The sequence below is a fragment of the Bombina bombina genome, chromosome 3, assembly GCF_027579735.1.
Source record: "Bombina bombina isolate aBomBom1 chromosome 3, aBomBom1.pri, whole genome shotgun sequence".
Taxonomy (NCBI): Eukaryota; Metazoa; Chordata; class Amphibia; order Anura; family Bombinatoridae; genus Bombina; species Bombina bombina.
Window position 1 is genome coordinate 959,611,688 of NC_069501.1, and position 27,689 is coordinate 959,639,376.

Here is a 27,689-nt window from a genome sequence, read left to right on the forward strand (position 1 = left end):
CTGATTGGCTGATGGAATCAGCCAATCAGAATCAAGTTTAATCCGATTGGCTGATCCGATCAGCCAATCAGATTGAGCTTGCATTCTATTGGCTGATCGGAACAGCCAATAGAATGCGAGCTCAATCTGATTGGCTGATCGGATCAGCCAATCGGATTGAACTTGATTCTGATTGGCTGATTCCATCAGCCAATCAGAATATTCCTACCTTAATTCCGATTGGCTGATAGAATCCTATCAGCCAATCGGAATTCGAGGGACGCCATCTTGGATGACGTCATTTAAAGGAACCGTCATTCGTCGTTCAGTCGTCGGCCAGGATGGATGTTCCGTGGTGGAGGTCTTCAGGATGCTGCCGCTTCGCTCCGGATGGATGCCGCTTGGATGAAGACTTCAATCGGATGGAAGACCTCTTCTGCCCCGCTTGGATGAAGACTTCAGCCGGATCATGGACCTCTTCAGCCCCCCGCTTGGGCTTGGATCAGGACATCGGAGGAGCTCTTCTGGACCGATCGTGAACCTGGTATGGTGAAGACAAGGTAGGATGATCTTCAGGGGCTTAGTGTTAGGTTTATTTAAGGGGGGTTTGGGTTAGATTAGGGGTATGTGGGTGGTGGGTTGTAATGTTGGGGGGCTTGGGTATTGTATGTTTTTTTTTACAGGCAAAAGAGCTGTATTTCTTGGGGCATGCCCCGCAAAGGGCCCTGTTCAGGGCTGGTAAGGTAAAAGAGCTTTGAACTTTAGTAATTTAGAATAGGGTAGGGCATTTTTTTATTTTGGGGGGCTTTGTTATTTTATTAGGGAGCTTAGAGTAGGTGTAATTAGTTTAAAATTGTTGTAATATTTTTCTTATGTTTGTAAATATTTTTTTATTTTTTGTAACTTAGTTCTTTTTTATTTTTTGTACTTTAGCTAGTTTATTTAATTGTATTTATTTGTAGCAATTGTATTTAATTAATTTATTGATAGTGTAGTGTTAGGTTAATTGTAGGTAATTGTAGGTATTTTATTTAATTTATTTATTGATAGTGTAGTGTTAGGTTTATTTGTAACTTAGGTTAGGATTTCTTTTACAGGTAAATTTGTAATTATTTTAACTATTTTAGCTATTAAATAGTTCTTAACTATTTAATAGCTATTGTACCTGGTTAAAATAAATGCAAAGTTACCTGTAAAATAAATATAAATCCTAAAATAGCTATAATATAATTATAATTTATAGTGTAGCTATATTAGGATTTATTTTACAGGTAAGTATTTAGCTTTAAATAGGAATAATTTATTTAATAAGAGTTAATTAATTTCGTTAGATTTAAATTATATTTAATTTAGGGGGGTGTTAGTGTTAGGGTTAGACTTAGCTTTAGGGGTTAATACATTTATTAGAATAGCGGTGAGCTCCAGTCGGCAGATTAGGGGTTAATGTTTGAAGTTAGGTGTCGGCGATGTTAGGGAGGGCAGATTAGGGGTTAATACTATTTATGATAGGGTTAGTGAGGCGGATTAGGGGTTAATAACTTTATTATAGTAGCGCTCAGGTCCGGTCGGCAGATTAGGGGTTAATAAGTGTAGGCAGGTGGAGGCGACGTTGTGGGGGGCAGATTAGGGGTTAATAAATATAATATAGGGGTCGGAGATGTTAGGGCAGCAGATTAGGGGTACATAGGGATAATACAAGTAGCGGCGGTTTACGGAGCGGCAGATTAGGGGTTAATAATAATATGCAGGGGTCAGCGATAGCGGGGGCGGCAGAATAGGGGTTAATAAGTGTAAGGTTAGGGGTGTTTAGACTCGGGGTACATGTTAGAGTGTTAAGTGCAGACGTAGGAAGGGTTACCGCATAGCAAACAATGGGGCTGCGTTAAGAGCTGAACGCGGCTTTTTTGCAGGTGTTAGGGTTTTTTTCAGCTCAAACAGCCCCATTCTTTCCTATGGGGGAATCGTGCACGAGCACGTTTTTGAGGCTGGCCGCGTCCGTAAGCAACTCTGGTATCGAGAGTTGAAGCTGCGTTAAAAATGCTCTACGCTCCTTTTTTGGAGCCTAACGCAGCCTTTATGTGGACTCTCAATACCAGAGTTATTTTTATGGTGCGGCCAGAAAAAAGCCGGCGTTAGTTTTTCGGGTCGTTACCGACAAAACTCCAAATCTAGCGGAAGGTGTTTATATATTACAACACACACAAACAGAGTAACGGTTAATTAAACATTTATTGGTTAAACATTTATTCTAATTTTAAGTTCAACTATTTTGTTTTAGTCAATTAAAAATGTATTATCTTGATCTTGTGATACCAGCTTTTTAAACTAGGTAGATTCATGAGCAGCAATGCACTACTGGAAGTTAGCTGCTGATTGGTGGCTGCCCATATATGCCTCTTGTCATTAGTTCAAGCAGTGTGTTCAGTTAGCTCCCAGTACTGCTCTTTCAACAAAGAATGAAGCTAATTTGATATGCTGTATCTGAATCCTAAAACAAAAATGTTGGGTTTATGTCCTTTTGTCTATTTCTCAACTTTGTATGTGAATTTTATAAAAATTTTGCTGTGTAGAAGAGGCGGCATATTTCTGCAGGCACAAATTCACAGTTTTGAGAACTACAAATACAAAAAGAGAAAACGAGACAGGAGCGCAAGAGACTGAAATTTAGATGCATTTGAAACCGTTACCGAATTATTATTAATTTCGGACCGACTCTTTATTACAGACCGAATAGTTATTTCTAACTAATGTTCCGGCGATTGCCAAAACAAAATTATGTTAAACCGCCGCCACCCACACCGCCACTAAATAAAGCTATTAACCCCTAAATTGCTGTCCCCCCACATCACTAACACTACCTAAACCTATTAACCCCTAAACCGCCGCCACCCAACACTAACTAAATAACGAAATAAAGTTATTACCCCGAAACTGCAGTTCCCCGACATCGCTGACACAAACTAAACCTATTAACCCCAAAACCGCACCCCCACATCGCCAACACTAACTAAACCTATTAACCCCTAAACCACCGCGTTCCGAAACATCGCTGACACAAACTAAACCTATTAACCCCTAAACCGCATTCCCCACATCGCCGACATGAACTAAACCTTTTAACCCCTAAACCGCACCCCAACATCACCAACACTAACGAAACCTATTAACCCCTAAATCGCCGTTCCAAACATCGCTGACACGAACTAAACCTATTAACCCCTAAACCGCATTCCCCCCAACATCGCCAACATGAACTAAACTTATTAACACCTAAACTGCACCCCCCAACATCGCCAAAACACTTAACTAAACCTATTAACCCCTAAACCGCCGTTCCGAAACATTGCTGACACAAACTAAACCTATTAACCCCTAAACTGCAAGCCCCCCACAACGAAATATACTAAAGTAAACTATTAACCCCTAAACCGAAAGCCCCCACATCGCAATAAACTAAATTAAACTAGTAACTCCTAAACCTAACGCCCCCCTAAATTTATATTAAAATTATAATTTCCCTATCTTAAATTAAATTCAAACTTACCTGTCAAATTAAAACAATTAGTTTATTAAAACAAACTAGTATAATTATTAAACTAAAATTAAACTGACTGCCAATTAAATAAAACTAAACTACACATTAAAAAATCCTAACACTACTCCTTACAAAGTAATTACAAAAAATAACAAACACTCAATTACAAAACATAACAAACGAAATTATCCAAAATAAAAAAGAATTACACCTAATCTAATAGCCCTATGAAAATAAAAAAAGCCCACCAAAACCCTGGCCTACAATAAAATACCAATAGCCCTTAAAAGCTCTTTTACCTGTAAAAAAAAAATCCAAAGACCCCCTCCCAACAGTAAAACCCACCACCCAACCAACACCCCAAAATAAAAAACCTAACTCTAAAAAAAACCTAACCTACCCATTGCCCTGAAATGAGCATTTGGATGTGCATTGCCCTTAAAAGGGCATTTAGCTCTTTTAGAAGCCCAAACCCTAAACTAAAAAAAAACCCACCCAAAAAAACCTTAAAAAACCTATCACTAACCCCTAAAGATCCACTTACAGTTTTTGAAGTCCCACTTGAACGATCTTCATCCAGGTGGCGAGAAGTCTTCATCCACGCGGCCTCTTCTATCTTCATCCAGACGGCATCTTCTATCTTGATCCTAGCGGCTCGTAGCGGGTCCATCCTAAAGACATCCGGTGTGGAGCATCCTCTTCATATGGTCACCGCCATACACTGAATCTTCAATGCAAGGTACGCGATTCAAGATGGTGTCCCTTGCATTCCTATTGGCTGAAAAATTTGAATCAGCCAATAGGAATTAGAGCTGCTAAAATCCTATTGGCTGTTCAAATCAGGAATGCAATGGTACCCCCAGTATAAAAGGGGTACCTTGCATTTCAATCCTCAGTGTGTGGCAGACGATCGCATGAAGAGGACCTCCACGTCGGATAAATGGACCTTCGCCTGGACCTCCGCCTTGAACCTTCGCCTGGACCTCCGCGCATTGCCAACCACCTCCGCAAGGATAAAGAAGATGCCGGTCCCACGATGGATGAAGATGGAGCCGCCTGGATGAAGATGGATCCGCCGGGATGAAGATCGTTCAAGCGGGACTTCAACAACTGTTAGTACCTAAAGAGGGGTTAGTGTTAGGTTTTTTTAAGGTTTTTTGGGGTGGTTTTTTTTTTAGATTAGGGTGGGCACTCTTAAAAGAGCTGAATGCCTTTTTCAAGGCAATGCCCATACAAATGCCATTTTCAGAGCAATGGTTAGCTTAGTTTTTTTTAGATATTTTTTATTTTTTATTTTGTGGTTTTGGGGGGTGGGGGTTTTGTATTTTTTTTCCAGGTAAAAGAGCTGCTTACTTAGGGCAATGCCCTACAAAAGGCCCTTTTTAAGGGCTATTGGTAGTTTATTCTAGATTAGTTTTTTTATTTTGGGGTGTTTTTAAAAAAAATTGATATTAGAATAGGAATAATGTTTATTATGTTTGATAATTTGTTATTTTGTGTAATGTATTTTTGTTTTTCGTTTTGGGGTGGGTTTTATTTTTAGATTAGGGCTTGGGCATTTTTACAAAAGAGCTGAATGCCCTTTTAAGGGCAGGAAAAAGATCCAAATGCCCCTTTGAGGTCAATGCACATACAAATGCCCTTTTCAGGGCAATGGGTAGATTTAGGTTTTACTTTATTTTATTTTGTGGGTTTGGGGAGTGGGGGTTTGTATACTGTTAGGGGGTGTTTGTTTTGTTTTGTAGCAAAAGAGCTGCTAACTTTAGGGCAATGTTTATTTTAGTTTATTATAGATTAGGGATTTTTTTATTTTGGGATAGTTTATTTATTTTTTTTAAAAAAGGGGTATTAGAATAGGAATAATTTTTATTGTTTTGGATCATTTCGTTTGTTATTTTTTGTAATGGTAGGTTTTTTATTTTTTGTAATTTTAGTGTTTTTTATTTTTGTAATGGTAGTTTTTTTTTTTTTAAATGTTAAGTTTTAGTGTAAGGCAGCTTAGGTTTTATTTTTATTTCACAGGTAAGTTTGTATTTATTTTAACTAGGTAGTTAGTAAATAGTTCATAACAATTTTTTCACTCGCTAGTCTACCTAGTTAAAATAAATAACGCACCTGTGAAATAAAAATAAAACCTAAGCTAGCTACAATATAACTATTATTTATATTGCAGCTAACTAAGGCTTTATTTCACAGGTAAGTTACTTTTTTGTATTTAGATGTAAATAGGTATTATTTAGTTAATAATTGTAACTTTAGTTTAGTTATATTTTAGGTTTAGGCGTTAATATAGGTAACTTACTTTATATTTAGATTTAAATAGGTTTTATTAATTAATAATTGTAACTTTAATTTAGTTATATTTTAATTATGTTAAAGTTAGGGTTAGGTTTAAAGTTAGGGGGTGTTAGGTTTAGGGTTAGGGTTAGGTTTAAAGTTAGGGGCTGTTAGGTTTAGGGGTTAATATAGGTAAGTTACTTTGCATTTAGATTTAAATAGGTATTAGTTAATAATTGTAACTTTAATTTAGTTGTATTTTAATTATGTTAAAGTTAGGGGGTGTTAGGGTTAGGTTTAAAGTTACGGGGTGTTAGGTTTAGGGGTTAATAGGTTTAGTTAGGGTTGGCGATGTGGGGTGTGTGGTTTAGGGGTTAATAGGTTTAGTTCTTATCAGTGATGTGGGGGGTGCGGTTTAGGGGGTTAATAGGTTTAGTTTGTGTCAGCGATGTTTCAGAACGGCGGTTTAGGGGTTAATAGGTTTAGTTAGTGTTGGCAATATGTGGGGCGGTGCGTTTTTTTTTTAAACTTTTATTTATGACCAATAAAGGGTACAAAGTTACAAAATTACACAATGTTTCTAGCGCCCACCACACAGGGTGGGCTAACAAGGCAGAAATAATAGTACAGTAAGATGTGCTTTCGTACATTGGCCTATATGCAACTTTGAGAATTGTCGCTGGATCGACAAGTAGTCCAATGGATATAAGTTTGCACCACAATATTGTTTTTTTTTAAATATTAAGTACCAACACACAAATAAACAGGGTAGGGAAAAGGGGATGGGGTGGGAGGAGGAAGGGAGTGAGTGCTGAGGGGAGGGGGGAGGAAGGAGGAGGGGGGGGAGGAAGGAGGGGGGGCGGAGGAGGAGGGAGGGAGGAGAAGGGGGGAGGAGAAGGGGGGAGGAGGGGGGAGGAGGAGGGGAAGGGGATAGAGACAAAGATTATTTACATTGTACAACTATACCACAATTTACTTCATAACAGACCATGAGATATGAATGTGATTCACAGATCACCAACAATACAACATGGACCGGGTAACCGGTCTAAGAGTGTTATGCTATTTCTTAATCCTGGGAAAAGAGCCATTGTGACTTTTAAAACCTCTAACAAAACAAACTAAACAACTAAGCTGCTAAAGAGCAGCAATAATGGGTTCAGTGAGTGCTTCTCATGTTGTCTAATGCAGATCTAATAGTGGGCAAAGATCCAGCAAGTATATAGTATATGGAATTATTACAATCTTAAATTTTATTTGCTCGGTTCTATGAAATAGAGGGTGAAATGTAGGGTTTACATCTGCGTTAGAGCCTTAGATCTCTTAAGAACAGTGAGTTCATGTAATGTAAGAGGAAAGCCCATCCAATGTGTTCTACAGGACCTCCTTCAGCACTTTTGTGAAAGGTGTAAGTATGACCAAGGTTCTCTGTGGCTCGCAACAGCCACTGAGCTGCGGTAACCATGGAATGTGAGAAGGAGCCACCGGGCAGGTTTTGGGCCTGTGAAGTAGTGCTGAAGCAGAGGAGGACAAAATAACTGCTTAATTACCCATTAATCCACAACCAACAGGGCTAGGGAACGGAAACAAATTTTTATGCATTTCATATTAAGTGGTTTTCAGCATGTATTAGAGGACAGTTATGTACTGAATTTTATAGCAGTATGTGTGATTCAGTCAAAGCAGGGTACGATAGCCACGGTTTAAGTATACATTTAAGAGTGACACAGGATCATGAAATATACCAAGTAGTGATTAACAATAGTAGAGTCCCATGGTGGGTTAATAACAGATGTGATCAGGCCTATACAGGAACTACTATCACCATGATGGCTAGAACATATAACCATAGCTAAGACTCAGGAGCAAGAAATGAACTATCACATTAACAGGCAATATAGGGTAAATTTAACGTTATGGCAGTCTTTACAATATCTCAGCACATAATGTAGCATGCTAGGCGTTATAGTATTTATCAGGCCAAACGCAGATATTGTCCAGGTGGTAGCTTAAGCCAAATTTTGATTCCATAGAACAGGTCCGGTGACCATATTAAAAAGAGCAAAATATGTGTTTCCTTAGCAGAGTACTAGAAAGAGTTTTTTGTAAAGGGTTGTAACAGGAATTGACCGATGCCACATCGTAACCCCGATATGTACACACTCAGGGGCTAAAGCGCAGCTAAGGGAGAACTGGTTAACATACATGGAGCGTCACAAAAAGAAATTCCTTAAGCTAACTAATCCAAGGAGGTTCCGCTGTACTCCACCATCCTCCAGGGAAATCCTCAATCAGCCGGCGATCCATTCTCAAGCTAACCAATGCCGCTTCTAGTTGGAGTAGGAGCCGGTTGATAATGCGGCTGTAGAACATGCAGGATGAGCGAAGCTGTGTCATACTCATTTGGACCCCCATCACGTAGCCAAGCACGCCACCCCAGAAGCACGGAGCAAGATTGGGCAGCCTGATCTCTCAGAGGGGAGCGGCTCTGTCTCGGGCGTTTCGGAAGGCAATGATTGTGATCCCTGGTCAGCACACCTCCACAATTAACAGCCACAGCTCTCCTAGATGGTCTTTGCGTGAATGTGCTAGCTGTTTCTTGTGAGTCAGGAGCTGCAGATGAGCCTGTTGTCTCAGAGAGCTCTATGGTATCCTCCACTCCCCGCTTCACTTCTTGTCTAGGGATTATAGGTGTCGCAGGCAAATTAGCCGCCTCATGGTGCTGCGTCTCCAACCAAAGATGGCGCTCAGCAGACAGAAATGGGGACATGTGAGCTTGCGTCTCTGCTAGCAGTCGCTGCATGGTTGTATCCAATTTAGCGATCACTGGAAGCAGCAGGGCTTTCAAGGCAGATAACATGTCTTGCATTTGACAATATTCAGTTAGCCATAGTTTTAGAACGTCCGTGCAGTAGGTCTCTATCCACTTTGGAGCACCTCTAACGGGTTTAATTTAAATGTGATTTCCGTGGGAGAGAGGATGGTAGCTTCTCTATCTGCCTTAATTCTCGGACACGTTGCTGTCAAGAGATATGCAGATGGCAATAGGTTCAGGCTGTTTAAAGGTCTTTCTTTCTCCAGTTTTCTCTGAGCTTCAGAGGAGAGCAGCCATCCTGGATCGCCACCCACCGGAAGTCTGGGGCGGTGTGGTTTAGGGGTTAATAGGTGTATTTTGTGTCGGCGATGTGGGGGCATGTGGTTTAGGGGTTAATAGGTTTAGTTAGTGTCGGCGATGTGGAGGGGATGCGCTTTAGGGGTTAATAGGTTTAGTTTGTGTCGGCGATATTTTGGGGACAGTGGTTTAGGGGTTAATAGGTTTAGTTAGTTTCTGCAATGTCGGGGAACGGTGGTTTAGGGGTTAATACCTTTATTATAGGCTTAGAGTTAATGTCAGGGAACTGCGGTTTAGAAAGGAACCATGAACAATTCCGAATATGAATAATGGATCAGAAAATTTGGAAACATATTTTTCATTTTCTGAATTTGTCAGAATTTTTCGGGATGTGACGATTCTGAAATTCGGATGCATCCGAATTGCCGAAATGGCTAAAATTCGGCCAAATTTGTCCGAAACTAAACGCATATGTCTATTTATTACCCATTCCCCAGTTTCGCATAACCAACACAGTTATATAAATACACTTTTTACCTCTGTGATTACCTTATATCTAAGCCTTTGCAGACTGCCCCCTAATTTCAGTTCTTTTAACCGACATGCATTTTAGCCACTCATTGCTGACTAAGTAGCTCCACGGGAGTGAGCTCTATAATGCACACATTAACTATAACTGTCTAGCTGTAAAAAAATGCACTGAGGTAAGAGGCATCCTTTAAGGGCTTCCTTTAAAGGGACATTCTAGTCAAAATTTAACTTTCATGATTCAGATAGGGCATGTCATTTTTAAACAACTTTCCAATGTTGGTATTCTGTGTTGAAAGTTAAATCTGCGTAGGCTCGTATGCTAATTTCTAAGCCCTAGAAGGCTGCATCTTCTCTGAATGCCTTTTGACAGTTTTTCACAGCTAGACAGTGCTAGTTTGTGTTTGCCATATAGATAACATTGGGTTCACTCCCATGGAGTTACTTACTTACTGATTGGCTAAAAGACAAGTCCGTCAAAAGAACTGAAAGAAGGGGGCAGTATTTGGAGGCTTAGATACAAGGCCCACCCCCCAGGTGCAGTATCTGCCAGATTGGTGTCAGTATATGGCCGGGTTATAATGCAATATATTTAATAACTATTCTTTAAACTAAACCCCCAATAAAATGCATATACAAAACAATAAAATTAATGTAAATTTCTAAATTCTTTATATTAGTTAAAATTTATAGACACATTGAACTATATTTATAGGAAACCAGATATGAATTAAACTATACAAGCGTAAACTGTTATAATATGCTATACAAAGATCATAATATACTTTTTTTTTATTTTTTTATTTAGGTTTTCAACACATACAATAATATACTCATGTACATCAAATGATAGTTTGGCGGCTTATACAATATGAAGTAGAACAACAAAGATGTTATAGTACTAAGTAAAGTTACAACCTCTTTTTATAGCAAATATAATTTCCTCCAATAACACATGGGCCCCTTATGAACCCTAGAAAGTTTTCAACATTATAGAGGAGGAATTCTCTCTTATACATAGTTGTTGTAGTGAAATATGTGGGTATATTGCATTTAATTCAGACACTACAATTGGACTTTGTAAGCAAAAAGCTTTAAACAGTCTTGCAGGACTAAGAAGAGGAGATATGATCAATGTTATGTGACACTGCAAATTATATGTATATATGTATGAGATGTGTGTGGGGTGCGGTATAGACAAGACAAACCGCTTCATTAACCCTCCTAAATTAGGAGGTGTATTATATGAAAAGGTGGGGGGGGGATGTGGTAATTGAAGTATATTAAGAATGGTATATCTTAGAGTCATGTATTTCTAAAAAATGCAAGATAAGCTACTGCGCCCTGACTTAGAGTAAGGAAGCTGCAATAAAGTGAAGCGTCATATCTATGTGAATAAGTTAATTGCGCCTGAACTGGGACTATACCTCACATAAAAAAGCCTCAGAATCTAAAGTGACACATGTCGCAAAGGTTACGCAGCTCCAATTTGGCATCTTAAGGGGAGAGACTGTGCATCAAGGGACTAGCGCAGGTCCAGCCTGCGCTAGGAAACAAGTCATCCTGGAGTTACTGGAATCTCTCCAGGGAGCCAGTCACGTTGAGCACACAACTAAATATAGGCTGAATACTAATGTCTAAGGGACCAATGTCCAAGGTCTGTCCATATAAGGCTTGTCAAAGTGGGATTGATTATACAGTATTTATAGCCAAAAAATGGTGAATAATTAACTGCAGGTATGTTAAATATGGAATGAAGGTTAGTGTTAGCCAAATTTTTGGGGAGCCAGCATAAAATATTCTAATTGTGGAGATATGCAAGAATTATATATGACTTCCCCACCCTGTTTAAAGGGTAAAAGTGTCTATACCACTCAAAGGTTCCATTGGTATTAATAACAGATCCAATTCTATGGAAGAGATTGTCCCATAAATGAATCATAATAAATATTATCGCGCATACGCACAAATTAGTTATATAAGAGCATTGCCCCTCATAATTATAGAAGATATAAGGTATAAGTACACGTTCAGTACATTATTAAATATGGCTCTAATTACAAACCAACATGTATTGGGGTTTAGTATACAGACAGATATAAAGAAGCATGTGTGTACAGAAACTGATAAAATAAGAAACTCTGATTTCCCTGCAAGCTCAAACCAAATTAGGGCCAGATTACAAGTGGAGCACTAATATATTGGGCGCCCGCAAATGGGCAAATTCGACCTGTTTGCAAGTGCGCAATAAATAACCAGCCATTACAAGTGGATGGTTATTGCTACCGCAGGACATCTTGTTAATTTTCAAAATAACTCCCCAATTAATTAAAAAAAAAAAAGTGCAGTTTTTAGTGGTTAAAGTTGGCAGGTCTGGGGTGTTAGAAAAAAAAGGCACTCAGAGTGCAAACATTTTCTTGCCCCCCCCCCCATGCAATTTCGCTCTCCACCCCAACATCCCAAAAAACTAACTAAAAACTAAATCAATTTATTTTATAATTTTTTTTTAAATTATTAGCCCAGCATATGATCCACTGCTGGGCTAATCATTAAAAAAAAATGAAATAAATTGCAATAAGTGAAACTGGACCTAAGTAGTACTAATAAGTAAATAAATATATAAATTCCTCCACTGTGGATTAATTTAATATGCTATTAAATGTGATTCTGGTGTGAGGTTAGCTGGTTAAAGAGATTTAGGGCAGCCAACAGGAGCAAAGCAAGGTAAAGACTGAGGAGGAAGCATGGAGGTGCAGGCAAATATAAGTTTACTGACTGGATCAGTAGAACTACTATGGTAAGCTGTAAAATCTGAGACAGAGAGAAAAAAAACTATAAAATAAACCTTACCTTAAGTGTGAAGTATCAGCATGACACTATACTTCAGCCACAGCAGCACATCTCACTTCTTTGCTAGAACAAGTTCCCTCTCACCCTGCACTAGACAATGCTGCATGGGGGAGGGGCATGTGTGCACTCACTTATTCTTCCCACTGATACCTTTCTACACAGCACTGTTCCCCAAACTTAAGTTAGTTGATCTTAGGGCCACAGCAGAAAGAGCAGGGTTAAGGGGACCAGCAGACTGGATGCTGTCTTTCCAAGGCTGCATGGATATAGCGTGAGACGAGTCACACAGCCTCAAGACTGAAGAGAGCAGTGTGTGCAGCTGCTCAAATCCTCATGTGCCTGCCGCTCCAGCTTTCTGCTGCATGTGCCTACAGTCAGCCCTACCCAGAAACAATCCCCACCACCAGAGCAGTTACCTGGTAACAGTGGTAACCCCATCAGGACCTTTTCTGATGCAGTGGGATTGTCTGGATGCTGAGTTAGGACTTAAAATTCAGTGCTGCATAATGCAATTCTAAAACAGCACATGGCACTAGCTTGGCATGTCACATGACACTGGCACGGTCTGGCACAGTTTTTCACAAATAAATATAAGCAGATAACTTTTGACTGACAGTATAAGGACTGACTGTGTGTCCCTCATGTCACATGATATCAGCAGTCTGGCATGAACCAAAAACATTTTTTTATTTTTTTTTTAGGACTCTTGGGCCCCTCAACAAAGACTGGGCCCTGGGCAGCTGCCCCTTTTGCCCTGTGTTAAAGACGGCCCTACATTGCGTTCTATGGGAACTGTGTGTTCGCTGTAAATATATATGCATGTGCTTATATACACATATTAACACACAAATATATATGTATATAAGCATATACATTGTGCTTGCGAAAGGGCAATTTTGCACTCCACTCATAATCTGGCCCTTAATGATTTGCAGTTTCAAAGAACTAGCTATTTGTTGTACACAAATAAACCTAAATAATCAATTTCTCATTCATTTTATATTTTTGCGGCTTATATAACAAGTCATTGGAAACATATTAAAGGTACAGTAAAGTCATAATTAGTCATTCATGATTTAGACAGAGCATACAATTTGAAACAACTTTCCAATTTACTTTTATTATTTAATTTGCTTGCTTCTCTTGTTATCCTTTGCTGAAAGGTTTATCTAGGAAATCTCAGTAGCAGCAAAGAACCTTAGTTTCATTAGCTGTTTAAATATTGACAAAATAAGTGTAACATTTAAGTGTCTATAAAACAATGGGAGCTGCCATGTTATTTTCTCTGCTGTAGACTTTTAGCTTTTATGCTTTTTCTATAATAATTGTTTATGCAAAACTGATAATTCACCTTAAGAGAGAGGCAAGGTGAGGGAGAGGGGAGAGAAAACACTAGTTTACAGAAAAACCCAAGTCTGCCTCCCTGGGAGAAAGTGGAACAAGCATCATTTTCAAATTTATTTTTACAGCAAAAGTAAGCTAAATATTGAATGTACAATCCAATAATGCTACACTTTGAATAATTAAACATTGTCAATTTTGATTTTAATGGTCCTTAAACCCCTATGCTACCAGGAATTTTAGCAAAAAATGACCAAAATACTGGATAATTTTGCTATCACTCTATTGAAGCAGAAATATAATTTTTTTATTTTGTTTATTTACCTATCAAAACTATGTATAACATTTTAGTAGACAACCCCAGGTATTGATCTAGGCCCATTTTTGTATATTTTATGCCACCATTTCCCTGCCAAATGCAATTATATTTAAAAAAAATCGTTAACTTTTTCACAAACTTTGGGTTTCTCACTGAAATTATTTACATACTACTTGTGCAGTCATAACACAAATGGTTGTAAAAGCTTCTCTGGCAACTGCTCACCTTACTTCTATTATTCCCTGCAGTGAAGGGGTTAATTAGTTCTCTAGTAAGGGTAATATTATTATAGTGTAGGTATTACCCTCCCAACAAACTGATCCCTACTTGATCTCTCTCAAACAGCTTCCCTCTGTCCTCCCCACTGGACCACCATGTTAGGTACTGGCAGACAGTCTGCTAGTATGCAGTTTAAGGGCATTTTATTTTAATAAAAAAAAAATCACTGTAGGGATCCCTCCTCAACCCTCCCACCACCCACAGCATCACTGCAAGCTGATACAGACCGTGACACAGGGACATTGTACACTAGATTTTTCTTTGCATAAAACTTTTGTAAATGATCCATTTATGTAGCCCATCTGGGAGTGTTTTTGTAACCATGGCTAGTTTTGCTTATTTTTTAATAACATTGTACTGAGTTTCAGACTTTCAGACTAACTAATCCCCAAATTATCAGATGTAGACCCAGGTCTACAGATTTCAGTATGTGTAATCTGTCTTATCATGTGCAGAGGAGGGTGGAGTGTCTGCTCTTTTTGCTTTCCCAGCCCCTTTTACTGGGTGTCCCAGTCTAACCTCATCAACAATGCTAAACTGGGAGCTTCTAAGTAAGTTTTAAAATGGTTTTATACAGTTTTTTTATGTAAGTATCTGTGCATATTCTGCTTTATAGTAGTGTCTATTAAATACAGTTAAATGAAAATTGGTGTACACTGTCCCTTTAATATATAAAGGCAGATGCCTTCTGCTCCTGGCTGCAGTCTTCGATTATCAAAGCTGACAGTGGGGACCACAGCATGAGCCAGAGTGTTGGACGTAGGTACTAAGTCAATACAGTACGTTGGGCAAAGTACTATGTGACGTAGTACCTACGTCCATTTGTCTTAAAGGGCTAAATACTTTGTGATAGTTACTTGCACGTTACAGGATATATTAATTAAAGTGTGTAGTGCACAGTAATACTTATTTTCACATAGTCACTGTCAATTAAATAATTGAATTTATATAACGATTCAGCTAAATATCTTCTTTTTTTCAGATTTGTTTGTTGATAAGAGACCATCAACACCATGTGTAAGCAGAATAAATAGTGGCAAAGGGAAGGTTCACAGTCATGACCAAGCAGAACATAAATACCCTCTGAATGACCAAACCCAGTATGGAGTGTTCACGAGTCATAGAGGACCAGAAGACTTCCCATCTAGGAGGCAATTTAAAAAACCTTTAGCGAATGTTCTACCGCTGATTTCAGATGACCCTCGTTATCAGCCTCCACCACCTGAATTTACTCTGGGTGACATAACTGCTCATGCTTCTCATCGCTCCACAATGCAAATAGATCTGTTAGACCAGCCAGTTGTTTCTCAGCATCATTACACCAATATGGAACTACTAATTTATAAGTTGCAAAATAGACCTCAAAGCAAGATTCACAGTGTGCTATTATCATCTAAAGAGATCCCTGAAATGTCAAAAAGAATTCCGTATCCTCAACTTCTCCTTGGTAATAATTGCTTTTATGTTATGTTCAACAGCAACATTTTCCCATCTGTGATAACCATTTGTTTGTGCTGGGCATGTATTTGTCTTGAATATAGGTTGTAGTGATAACTTAATGGTTCCCACAAAATAGGAACATCATGTAATATTACAGTAAGAGGAAACACATAAACTATATGGCAAGTATGTGGACACCTGACCATCACACCTATATGAGTTTGTTGGATATCCCATTCTAAAACTATGGTTATTAGTATGGAATTGTGCCCTCCCTTTGAGGCTGTAACTGCCACCACTGTTCTGGCAAAGCTTACCAGAATATTTTGCAGTGTGTGTTTGTGAATATGGGCCCATTCAGCCAAAAGAGCATTTGTGAGGTCAGTCACTGATGTTGTATGAGTAAGTTTTTCAATTTCGTGCCTAAAGTGTTAAATGGGGTTCAAGGTCAGGGCTCTGTGCAAGCAAGTTCCTCCACAAAATTGTCATCAAACCCTGTGTTCACGCACTATGCTTGCTCACATGCAGAAATGGGCCTTCCCTGAACTATTCCCACAAAGTTGGAAGCGCCCAATGGTCTAAAATTTACAAAAGAATATAGGAGGGAAACATCACAGCAGCTGAATAATACAGGGACATAGGAATATCCTGTTATGTGCACAGTATTTACCTAACGGGATTTCAGTCATATTTACCCTTAGGCGTCACGGGGACTCGTCCCTAGCCTTCCAATAAGGGGCACAGGTATTTCCTACTGCAATCCTCTGAGGTACTCGATACCTGCACTGGATGGGCTCTACTGGATACTGATGCTGATGCATTGCAAAGGATTTGAGCCAGTGGATGGGTGCTGCATAAGTTAAAGGCACATTCCGGTCAAAATTTAAATGCACATAGATGAATTACATATTTGAATAGAAACAAATTTGCAATATAGATGAATTGGCAAAAATTATTCTAGTAAAAGTTATCACTGTTTTAGTGTTTACATTTTTCTCTGCATGTGCACATGAAGTATAAATAGATATTCTCACAGCACCAGCAATTTAAATACTGCAGTTGTTTAGATAATCAGTGGGGCTTTTATCATGTCAGCACTTAACAAATTGAGTCATTACCAGATGGTACAAGCACCTTAGGCTCTCTGAGCAAGTGCTGTGTTTAAAATGCTGGTGCACGGAGCATACTTAAATACACTTTTGAAACAGCTATAGCTTTTATTAGAAGCATTTTTGCTAATGCATGTATATTACAAAAATACTTCTATTCAAAACTACAATGAATCCATGTAAAGTAAATTTTTGGCTGGAATGTCCCTTTAAGTGGCTTTACACAGCACACAAACAGAGGCTATTTGTAGGTACTCTAACAACAAGCACAGCATAGCCAGGGGACTTAACTTGCTCTCCTCATGACACACGTTCAATTCCCTACCTAACCTATTCTTATCAGGGACATAGCCAAGTAACAAAAGAAAAGACGATGGCACTACTAGTGCTGTGTTCCTAATGTTATTTATATCTCATATGTATTAATAGAGACAATCTGAATATAATCTGGAACTTAGGTGCTGTACACTGGGAGAAACAAACTAAGAAATACCAATTGCTGTCAGCAATTGAAAGAGTGTACTTGCATAGCACTCAACAGCACTGATTATACATTAGCTGGATACCATAGGTAAAGAAGCCCACGAAAGGCAAGTTTAAAACTTAACTTTTAATAACTTTATTAAAAATTATAAATTCTTAAAATTATCAGTCAGTGTGACCTAGAACGAGGTGATTGAAAGGGGGGATGGTACCTCCCAAATCACAATGTATATGATATAAAAACCCCTGTATGGTTTCCTTGAATTATGCCCTTGGTTGGAAGGGAGTGATACCAATGCACCACCTCATTCAGTAATTGGGTGTATATCACTATCACGATAAGATTATCCCTACTGTTACTCTTAATCAGAGTCTGGGGGTTTCAAAAATTATATCACACCTTCAAAAATAAATTGTATGGTACAATTACTTCTAGTAGATGGGAGTTGGAAATAATTTTAATTGAATCAATTGTTCAGTGCCTTGGTTGGTAGAATACTCCTAAGGTTACCCATCGATTAATAATTACTAATAAGGTTCAACACACATTGTCCTCACATTACTCTAAAATTACACCGTATACTGGCATTGTTGGGATTCTTTAATAGCTTGTACTAAAGATACTGTTGCAATACCACGTACTTGTAGTATCAATTTAGCTTATTGTCATCCTACCAGATAATGGGGCTGCCAAGAGTGTGTTAAATCTAAAAGTACCTTCACTCTTACAACAGATTCACATAGTATTGGAGTAAACCACCTAAAAGATAATGTCATTCACAGGAATGAGATAGTAGAATTCTGATAATAATAATAATAATAGTTTTTTACCCTAATTGTATTTGGCTCCTCTGTATATTGGACACTAATGAAGCTTAGGTTGCCACTGTATAGTGGATTGGATTGGTATAACTACACCTGGGCTATGATTGAATGGTCCTAGCTGTCCAATGTATCCCTTATTATTGGGAAATTATCTCGGCTGCCCCCAAAGTATACATTCCTATTGGTATAAGTTCCCAAGTTTCGCTAATTATATCCCGTTTGGAAATGCACAAAAATCAGTAGCCCCGAGATTATTCTGTTAATGTCTTGTTTGATGTTACTGTGTAGTAATATTGAGGGATGCTTGGTGTAACATACTTTAATATAATAATACTTCAGAGACACTTGCACATTAAATAAATACCAATCTTGGTTGGTTTATTATTGGAGGGTTCAAATAAGGTTTACAGAGGGGCTGCATATATCGGGGGATCACTGTTCTTATATGATCAGTAGTGAACTTGTTCACATCAAATTGGTTTTCTATGCCGAGTTATTGGTCTTATCCATTAGGTTGGCAATTTGAAAAAGTACCCAAACTCAAAAGTACACAGATTATCTCGAGTGTGTAATTCTACAGAACTCTTAGACTTAGTGTTAAAAGTCAGTCCCGCGATTTATGCTAATACCACTGTTGTATTATTTATATTATTTAAATTATTGACACTGAGATATCGCTGGGAGAGACAAATATATATTGTAAAATACTTTGAATTAATTCCCCCAACTCGTGGTTCCGCTATTACACTCTATGTGTGACTAACAGCTTCGCTGTTTGATATATGCAGGAGGGAGCTGATCTCCCCTCTTCTCGTAATTCAATTTAGGGTGTAAGTGGAATAAATATAAACATACATGGGGTACTACTGGTATACGATTAGCGGTTTGGTTTTTTAAGTGTTAGTATAAATTCAGTTTTCCCTCCGGTAAATCTATTTACGTTACAACCACTGTGAAGTAGCAGTTGATAGGATACTTGGTTTAGTAAATCATTAGGTTGTATTCACTTTAAATATAGTTCATCCAGGCACTCTCACATACATACAGGTTTAAGTTAAATTCTAATAACACATTCGTTCTACAAGTCACACTGCTGGTTTGTTTAAAAAGGAGAAGAAATCTCCAGTGGCCCTGACATGTTTCGCCTAAACGGCTTTGTCAAAGGACCTGTATGTATGTGAGAGTGCCTGGATGAACTATATTTAAAGTGAATACAACCTAATGTTGCGAAGCTGTTAGTCACACATAGAGTGCAATAGCGGAACCACGAGTTGGGGGAATTAATTCAAAGTATTTTACAATATATATTTGTCTCTCCCAGCGATATCTCAGTGTCAATAATTTAAATAATATAAATAATACAACAGTGGTATTAGCATAAATCGCGGGACTGACTTTTAACACTAAGTCTAAGAGTTCTGTAGAATTACACACTCGAGATAATCTGTGTACTTTTGAGTTTGGGTACTTTTTCAAATTGCCAACCTAGTGGATAAGACCAATAACTCGGCATAGAAAACCAATTTGATGTGAACAAGTTCATATAAGAACAGTGATCCCCCGATATATACAGCCCCTCTGTAAACCTTATTTGAACCCTCCAATAATAAACCAACCAAGATTGGTATTTATTTAATGTGCAAGTGTCTCTGAAGTATTATTATATTAAAGTATGTTACACCAAGCATCCCTCAATATTACTACACAGTAAAATCAAACAAGACATTAACAGAATAATCTCGGGGCTACTGATTTTTGTGCATTTCCAACCGGGATATAATTAGCGAAACTTGGGAACTTATACCAATAGGAATGTATACTTTGGGGGCAGCCGAGATAATTTCCCAATAATAAGGGATACATTGGACAGCTAGGACCATTCAATCATAGCCCAGGTGTAGTTATACCAATCCAATCCACTATACAGTGGCAACCTAAGCTTCATTAGTGTCCAATATACAGAGGAGCCAAATACAATTAGGGTAAAAAACTATTATTATTATTATCAGAATTCTACTATCTCATTCCTGTGAATGACATTATCTTTTAGGTGGTTTACTCCAATACTATGTGAATCTGTTGTAAGAGTGAAGGTACTTTTAGATTTAACACACTCTTGGCAGCCTCATTATCTGGTAGGATGACAATAAGCTAAATTGATACTACAAATACGTGGTATTGCAACAGTATCTTCAGTACAAGCTATTAAAGAATCCCAACAATGCCAGTATACGGTGTAATTTTAGAGTAATGTGAGGACAATGTGTGTTGAACCTTTATTAGTAATTATTAATTGATGGGTAACCTTAGGAGTATTCTACCAACCCAGGCACTGAACAATTGATTCAATTAAAATTATTTCCAACCCCCATCTACTAGAAGTAATTGTATCATACAATTTATTTTTGAAGGTGTGATATAATTTTTGAAACCCCCAGACTCTGATTAAGAGTAACAGTAGGGATAATCTTATCGTGATAGTGATATACACCCAATTACTGAATGAGGTGGTGCATTGGTATCACTCCCTTCCAACCAAGGGCATAATTCAAGGAAACCATACAGGGGTTTTTATATCATATACATTGTGATTTGGGAGGTACCATCCCCCCTTTCAATCACCTCGTTCTAGGTCACACTGACTGATAATTTTAAGAATTTATAATTTTTAATAAAGTTATTAAAAGTTAAGTTTTAAACTTGCCTTTCGTGGGCTTCTTTACCTATGGTATCCAGCTAATGTATAATCAGTGCTGTTGAGTGCTATGCAAGTACACTCTTTCAATTGCTGACAGCAATTGGTATTACATAGCCAAGTAACACTGTTGCACTTCACAGCCCTCTGGGGATATATTTATGGCACTTTTTAGAAAATAGGTACCTGGCCCTTCAAAACAACCGTTAACTGCTCAGTGCAGTTAGCTGATCAATAGAGGAAACTCTGGTTGTGCAGGGCAGCATGTTGTTATGAGGGAAGAGTATTTATTATGCTTGGTGCTTATTATTTACATTTTTTATGCTTGGTGCACATTATATAATTTTATTACACTCAAAATGGCTTTTAAGCTTTCTCTGAGGTAAACTGGCTTCTATACCATGGTAGACCCGCCCCCTCAGTTTCCCAGGCCTTACTATCCAATCAGGGGCTGTTACTAGTCAGAAATCAGCTCAGGAGATTATAGGGCTGTGTTTTCTAAAAGCTACTTAAAGTAAATGTAAAGTTTCATGAATGAGTTCCCAGTTTTTAAAAATACTATTAAAAACAGGGGCACTTTCATTCATGAAACTTTACATTGCAGCATTCTTTAAAAATACCTTTTTTTTCAGCAAAGCCGGACTGGCGATCCCCCCGTCCACAGCTCCTCTGTACTTACGTCAGCAATGATGAAACCGTCTTCCTCCAATCATGGCGTGCACTTCAGAGCATCCATCTCGTGAGGCCACGTCATGATTGGAGAAAGACGGTTTTGTCATTGCTGTGCTAAGTACAGCATAAGAAGCGGGCGGAGGATTGCCGGTCCGGCTTTGCTGAAGAAAAAGGTAAGTATTTAAAAAAAAAAAAACGCTGCAATGTAAAGTTTCATGAATGAAAGTGCCCCTGTTTTTAAAAGTATTTTTAAAAACCGGACAATCATTCATGAATATTTACATTCACTTTAATGAGTAATTCATTTTTCTAAGCATTTCCCCTTACAAAGGAGTTACTTGGGCTAGACAGTTTTAATAAATGTATCATAGGATATTTTTTAAGCTTAGGGTAGAATTTTCTCTACCAATTTTATTGTTTGTGTATATCTGCTATCTCTACATACTCTGCCATTACACACTATGGAAGAAAATGATTATGTCCCAACTAAAATCATGTAAAACATCATATTAGAGGAAACATTTACTGATAACCCTTCTTGAAGTTCTTGTACATACATTACATGTTTTTTTCAAGTTTGTTCCATTATGTAAGGTCAATATACTCTGTGAGAGATATTTACCTCAGATTATTCATGTGATTTAACCACACCCTTTTAACTTCCTTTAAAGGGACACTGAACCCAAATTTTTTCTTTTGCGATTCAGATAGTGCATGCAATTTTAAGCAACTAAGCTTTTTTTTTTTTTTTTTGGTTCAGGACCCTAGACAACCTTTTTTTATTGGTGGATGAATTTATCAGCAAGGACAACCCAGGTTGTTCACCAAAAATGGGCCGGCATCTAAACTTACATTCTTGCATTTCAAATAAAGATAACAAGAGAACAAAGAAAATTTGATAATAGGAGTAAATTAGAAAGTTGCTTAAAATTTCATGCTCTATCTGAATCACGAAAGATAAAATTTGGGTTCAGTGTCCCTTTAAGGAATAATGTAATGTCTATGTTGCTCAGAACCTAAACTTTACCTGCTGAGTATAAGAATAGCTAGAAAGGCTATGGTAACATATTTTGTGGCTATTATTGTTGAGTTTTATACAAGAAATTAGGGAGCAATAAAAAATTAACCAGAGGTCTGACCTCCACTTTTAATCTAGCCCTATATGTTCTATGCTATTAGTGTACACAATAATATAATATATGTTCCTCTAGGTATATACCTTTCATGCATATTACTCTGCATGTTTAATTCCAAAAGCAGTCATTCAGGATTACTCTGGCCTAGATTTGGAGTTTGGCGGTAAAAGGGCTGTTAACGCTCCGCGGGCTTTTTTCTGGCCGCACCATAAAATTAACTCTGGTATCGAGAGTTCAAACAAATGCTGCGTTAGGCTCCAAAAAAGGAGCGTAGAGCATTTTTACCGCAAATGCAACTCTCGATACGAGCGGTGCTTACGGACGCAGCCAGCCTCAAAAACGTGCTCGTGCACGATTCCCCCATAGGAAACAATGGGGCTGTTTGAGCTGAAAAAAAACCTAACACCTGCAAAAAAGCCGCGTTCAGCTCCTAACGCAGCCCCATTGTTTCCTATGGGGAAACACTTCCTACGTCTGCACCTAACACTCTAACATGTACCCCGAGTCTAAACACCCCTAGCCTTACACTTATTAACCCCTAATCTGCCGCCCCCGCTATCGCTGACTCCTGCATATTTTTTTTAACCCCTAATCTGCCGCTCCGTAAACCGCCGCAACCTACGTTATCCCTATGTACCCCTAATCTGCTGCCCTAACATCGCCGACCCCTATATTATATTTATTAACCCCTAATCTGCCCCCCTCAACGTCGCCGACACCTGCCTACACTTATTAACCCCTAATCTGCCGAGCGGACCTGAGCGCTACTATAATAAAGTTATTAACCCCTAATCCGCCTCACTAACCCTATCATAAATAGTATTAACCCCTAATCTGCCCTCCCTAACATCGCCGACACCTACCTTCAATTATTAACCCCTAATCTTCCGAGCGGAGCTCACCGCTATTCTAATAAATGTATTAACCCCTAACGCTAAATCTAACCCTAACACTAACACCCCCATAACTTAAATATAATTTACATCTAACGAAATTAATTAACTCTTATTAAATAAATGATTCCTATTTAAAGCTAAATACTTACCTGTAAAATAAATCCTAATATAGCTACAATATAAATTATAATTACATTGTAGCTATTTTAGGATTAATATTTATTTTACAGGCAACTTTGTAATTATTTTAACTAGGTACAATAGCTATTAAATAGTTAAGAACTATTTAATAGTTACCTAGTTAAAATAATAACAAATTTACCTGTAAAATAAATCCTAACCTAAGATATAATTAAACCTAACACTACACTATCAATAAATTAATTAAACACAATTGCTACAAATAAATACAATTAAATAAACTAGCTAAAGTACAAAAAAAAAAAAGAACTAAGTTACAAAAAATAAAAAAATATTTACAAACATAAGAAAAATATTACAACAATTTTAAACTAATTACACCTACTCTAAGCCCCCTAATAAAATAACAAAGCCCCCCAAAATAAAAAATTCCCTACCCTATTCTAAATTAAAAAAGTTACAAGCTCTTTTACCTTACCAGCCCTGAACAGGGCCCTTTGCGGGGCATGCCCCAAGAATTTCAGCTCTTTTGCCTGTAAAAGAATAAATACAATACCCCCCCCCCCCCAACATTACAACCCACCACCCACATACCCCTAATCTAACCCAAACCCCCCTTAAATAAACCTAACACTAAGCCCCTGAAGATCTTCCTACCTTGTCTTCACCATACCAGGTTCACCGATCCGTCCTGGCTCCAACATCTTCATCCAACCCAAGCGGGGGTTGGCGATCCATCATCCGGTGCTGAAGAGGTCCAGAAGAGGCTCCAAAGTCTTCCTCCTATCCGGCAAGAAGAGGACATCCGGACCGGCAAACATCTTCTCCAAGTGGCATCTTCGATCTTCTTCCATCCGGTGCGGAGCGGGTCCATCTTGAAGCAGGCGACGCGGATCCATCCTCTTCTTCCGTTGTCTCCCGACGAATGACGGTTCCTTTAAGGGACGTCATCCAAGATGGCGTCCCTCGAATTCCGATTGGCTGATAGGATTCTATCAGCCAATCGGAATTAAGGTAGGAATTTTCTGATTGGCTGATGGAATCAGCCAATCAGAATCAAGTTCAATCCGATTGGCTGATCCAATCAGCCAATCAGATTGAGCTCGCATTCTATTGGCTGTTCCGATCAGCCAATAGAATGCGAGCTCAATCTGATTGGCTGATTGGATCAGCCAATCGGATTGAACTTGATTCTGATTGGCTGATTCCATCAGCCAATCAGAAAATTCCTACCTTAATTCCGATTGGCTGATAGAATCCTATCAGCCAATCGGAATTCGAGGGACGCCATCTTGGATGACGTCCCTTAAAGGAACCGTCATTCGTCGGGAGACAACGGAAGAAGAGGATGGATCCGCGTCGCCTGCTTCAAGATGGACCCGCTCCGCACCGGATGGAAGAAGATCGAAGATGCCGCTTGGAGAAGATGTTTGCCGGTCCGGATGTCCTCTTCTTGCCGGATAGGAGGAAGACTTTGGAGCCTCTTCTGGACCTCTTCAGCACCGGATGATGGATCGCCAACCCCCGCTTGGGTTGGATGAAGATGTTGGAGCCAGGACGGATCGGTGAACCTGGTATGGTGAAGACAAGGTAGGAAGATCTTCAGGGGCTTAGTGTTAGGTTTATTTAAGGGGGGTTTGGGTTAGATTAGGGGTATGTGGGTGGTGGGTTGTAATGTTGGGGGGGGGGTATTGTATTTATTCTTTTACAGGCAAAAGAGCTGAAATTCTTGGGGCATGCCCCGCAAAGGGCCCTGTTCAGGGCTGGTAAGGTAAAAGAGCTTGTAACTTTTTTAATTTAGAATAGGGTAGGGAATTTTTTATTTTGGGGGGCTTTGTTATTTTATTAGGGGGCTTAGAGTAGGTGTAATTAGTTTAAAATTGTTGTAATATTTTTCTTATGTTTGTAAATATTTTTTTATTTTTTGTAACTTAGTTCTTTTTTATTTTTTGTACTTTAGCTAGTTTATTTAATTGTATTTTTTTTAGCAATTGTGTTTAATTAATTTATTGATAGTGTAGTGTTAGGTTAATTGTAGGTAATTGTAGGTAGTTTATTTAATTATTTTATTGATAGGGTAGTGTTAGGTTTAATTATATCTTAGGTTAGGATTTATTTTACAGGTAAATTTTTTATTATTTTAACTAGGTAGCTATTAAATAGTTCTTAACTATTTAATAGCTATTGTACCTAGTTAAAATAAATACCAAGTTGCCTGTAAAATAAATATTAATCCTAAAATAGCTATAATATAATTATAATTTATATTGTAGCTATATTAGGATTTATTTTACAGGTAAGTATTTAGCTTTAAATAGGAATCATTTATTTAATAAGAGTTAATTAATTTCGTTAGATGTAAATTATATTTAAGTTATGGGGGTGTTAGTGTTAGGGTTAGACTTAGCTTTAGGGGTTAATCAATTTATTAGAATAGCGGTGAGCTCCGGTCGTCAGATTAGGGGTTAATAATTGAAGGTAGGTGTCGGCGATGTTAGGGAGGGCAGATTAGGGGTTAATACTATTTATGATAGGGTTAGTGAGGCGGATTAGGGGTTAATAACTTTATTATAGTAGCGCTCAGGTCCGCTCGGCAGATTAGGGGTTAATAAGTGTAGGCAGGTGTCGGCGACGTTGAGGGGGGCAGATTAGGGGTTAATAAATATAATATAGGGGTCGGCGGTGTTAGGGGTAGCAGATTAGGGGTACATAGGGATAACGTAGGTGGCGGCGCTTTGCGGTCGGAAGATTAGGGGTTAATTATTTTAAGTAGCTGGCGGCGACGTTGTGGGGGGCAGGTTAGGGGTTAATAAATGTAATACAGGGGTCGGCGGGGTTAGGGGCAGCAGATTAGGGGTACATAAGTATAACGTAGGTGGCGGTCGGCAGATTAGGGGTTAAAAATTTTAATCGAGTGGCGGCGATGTGGGGGGAGCTCGGTTTAGGGGTACATAGGTAGTTTATGGGTGTTAGTGTACTTTAGGGTACAGTAGTTAAGAGCTTTATGAACCGGCGTTAGCCAGAAAGCTCTTAACTCCTGCTATTTTCAGGCGGCTGGAATTTTGTCGTTAGAGCTCTAACGCTCACTTCAGAAACGACTCTAAATACCGGCGTTAGAAAGATCCCATTGAAAAGATAGGATACGCAAATTGCGTAGGGGGATCTGCGGTATGGAAAAGTCGCGGCTGAAAAGTGAGCGTTAGACCCTTTAATCACTGACTCCAAATACCAGCGGGCGGCCAAAACCAGCGTTAGGAGCCTCTAACGCTGGTTTTGACGGCTACCGCCGAACTCCAAATCTAGGCCTCTGTATTTTAGTACAACAGTGGAGATACTTTAGAGATAAAATCTATTGGTATCTCCTTTATACCTATATTATGTGTAATTTATATCTATGCACAAAGGTTATATTATGCAATACTGAACATTGATCATGAATATTTTCATTAATAGGGGAGATCATTTAGATAAGAACTATTGGTATCTCTTTTATACCTATTGTATGAGTAATTTATATGTATGCACATACGTTTATCTGGCAGATACTGAACATTAATTTTGAATATTTTCATTAACTGTCAGGTAGATTACGAGTTTTGCGTTCGTGTTTTAACTCTGAAAAAATGGTAATTTCAGCGTTAAAACAACAATGCAGCCATTACGAGTCTTGTCAGTATAACTGTACCGCAAGCATTTTAGCCTGTAACGCAACGTCAGTCCCGCACTCGAAAAAATGACATTTTTTCATGGGATTCCCATAGTGCTGGTATTACAAGTTTTGCGATGAGGCTAAAAAGCTTGCGTTGCAGCCTATACCTACACGATCCGTACCCCCATCTGAGAGCAGTAGTTATGAGTTTTACGCAACAAAACTGTTCCATAAAACTCATAACTAAAGTGTTACAAAGTACACTGAACACCCATAAACTGCCTATTAACCCCTAAATTGAGGCCCTCCCAAATCGCAAATACTATATTAAAGTTATTAACCCCTAATCTGCCGCTCCCGACATCGCCAACACTAATAAAATTTATTAACCCCTATTCCGCCGCTCCCCGACATCGTCGCCAC

The 27,689-nt window shown here is 38.5% G+C and overlaps 1 protein-coding gene and 1 long non-coding RNA gene across 2 annotated transcripts in view; both read left to right on the forward strand.

The window, feature by feature from the left end:
• Positions 1 to 15,315, forward strand: part of LOC128651995 (uncharacterized) — a 53,371-nt gene extending 38,056 nt beyond the window's left edge. Inside the window, exon 3 of the long non-coding RNA XR_008401242.1 lies at positions 15,203 to 15,315. This is a non-coding gene — a long non-coding RNA (uncharacterized LOC128651995). The remainder of the gene's footprint in view (positions 1 to 15,202) is intronic.
• Positions 15,316 to 15,322: 7 nt separating this feature from the next.
• LRRC63 (leucine rich repeat containing 63) overlaps positions 15,323 to 27,689 on the forward strand; it is a 187,706-nt gene continuing 175,339 nt past the window's right edge. Inside the window, exon 1 of the mRNA XM_053704945.1 lies at positions 15,323 to 15,667. Within this exon, the coding sequence (XP_053560920.1) occupies positions 15,493 to 15,667 (175 nt within the window). The 5' untranslated portion in view covers positions 15,323 to 15,492. The remainder of the gene's footprint in view (positions 15,668 to 27,689) is intronic.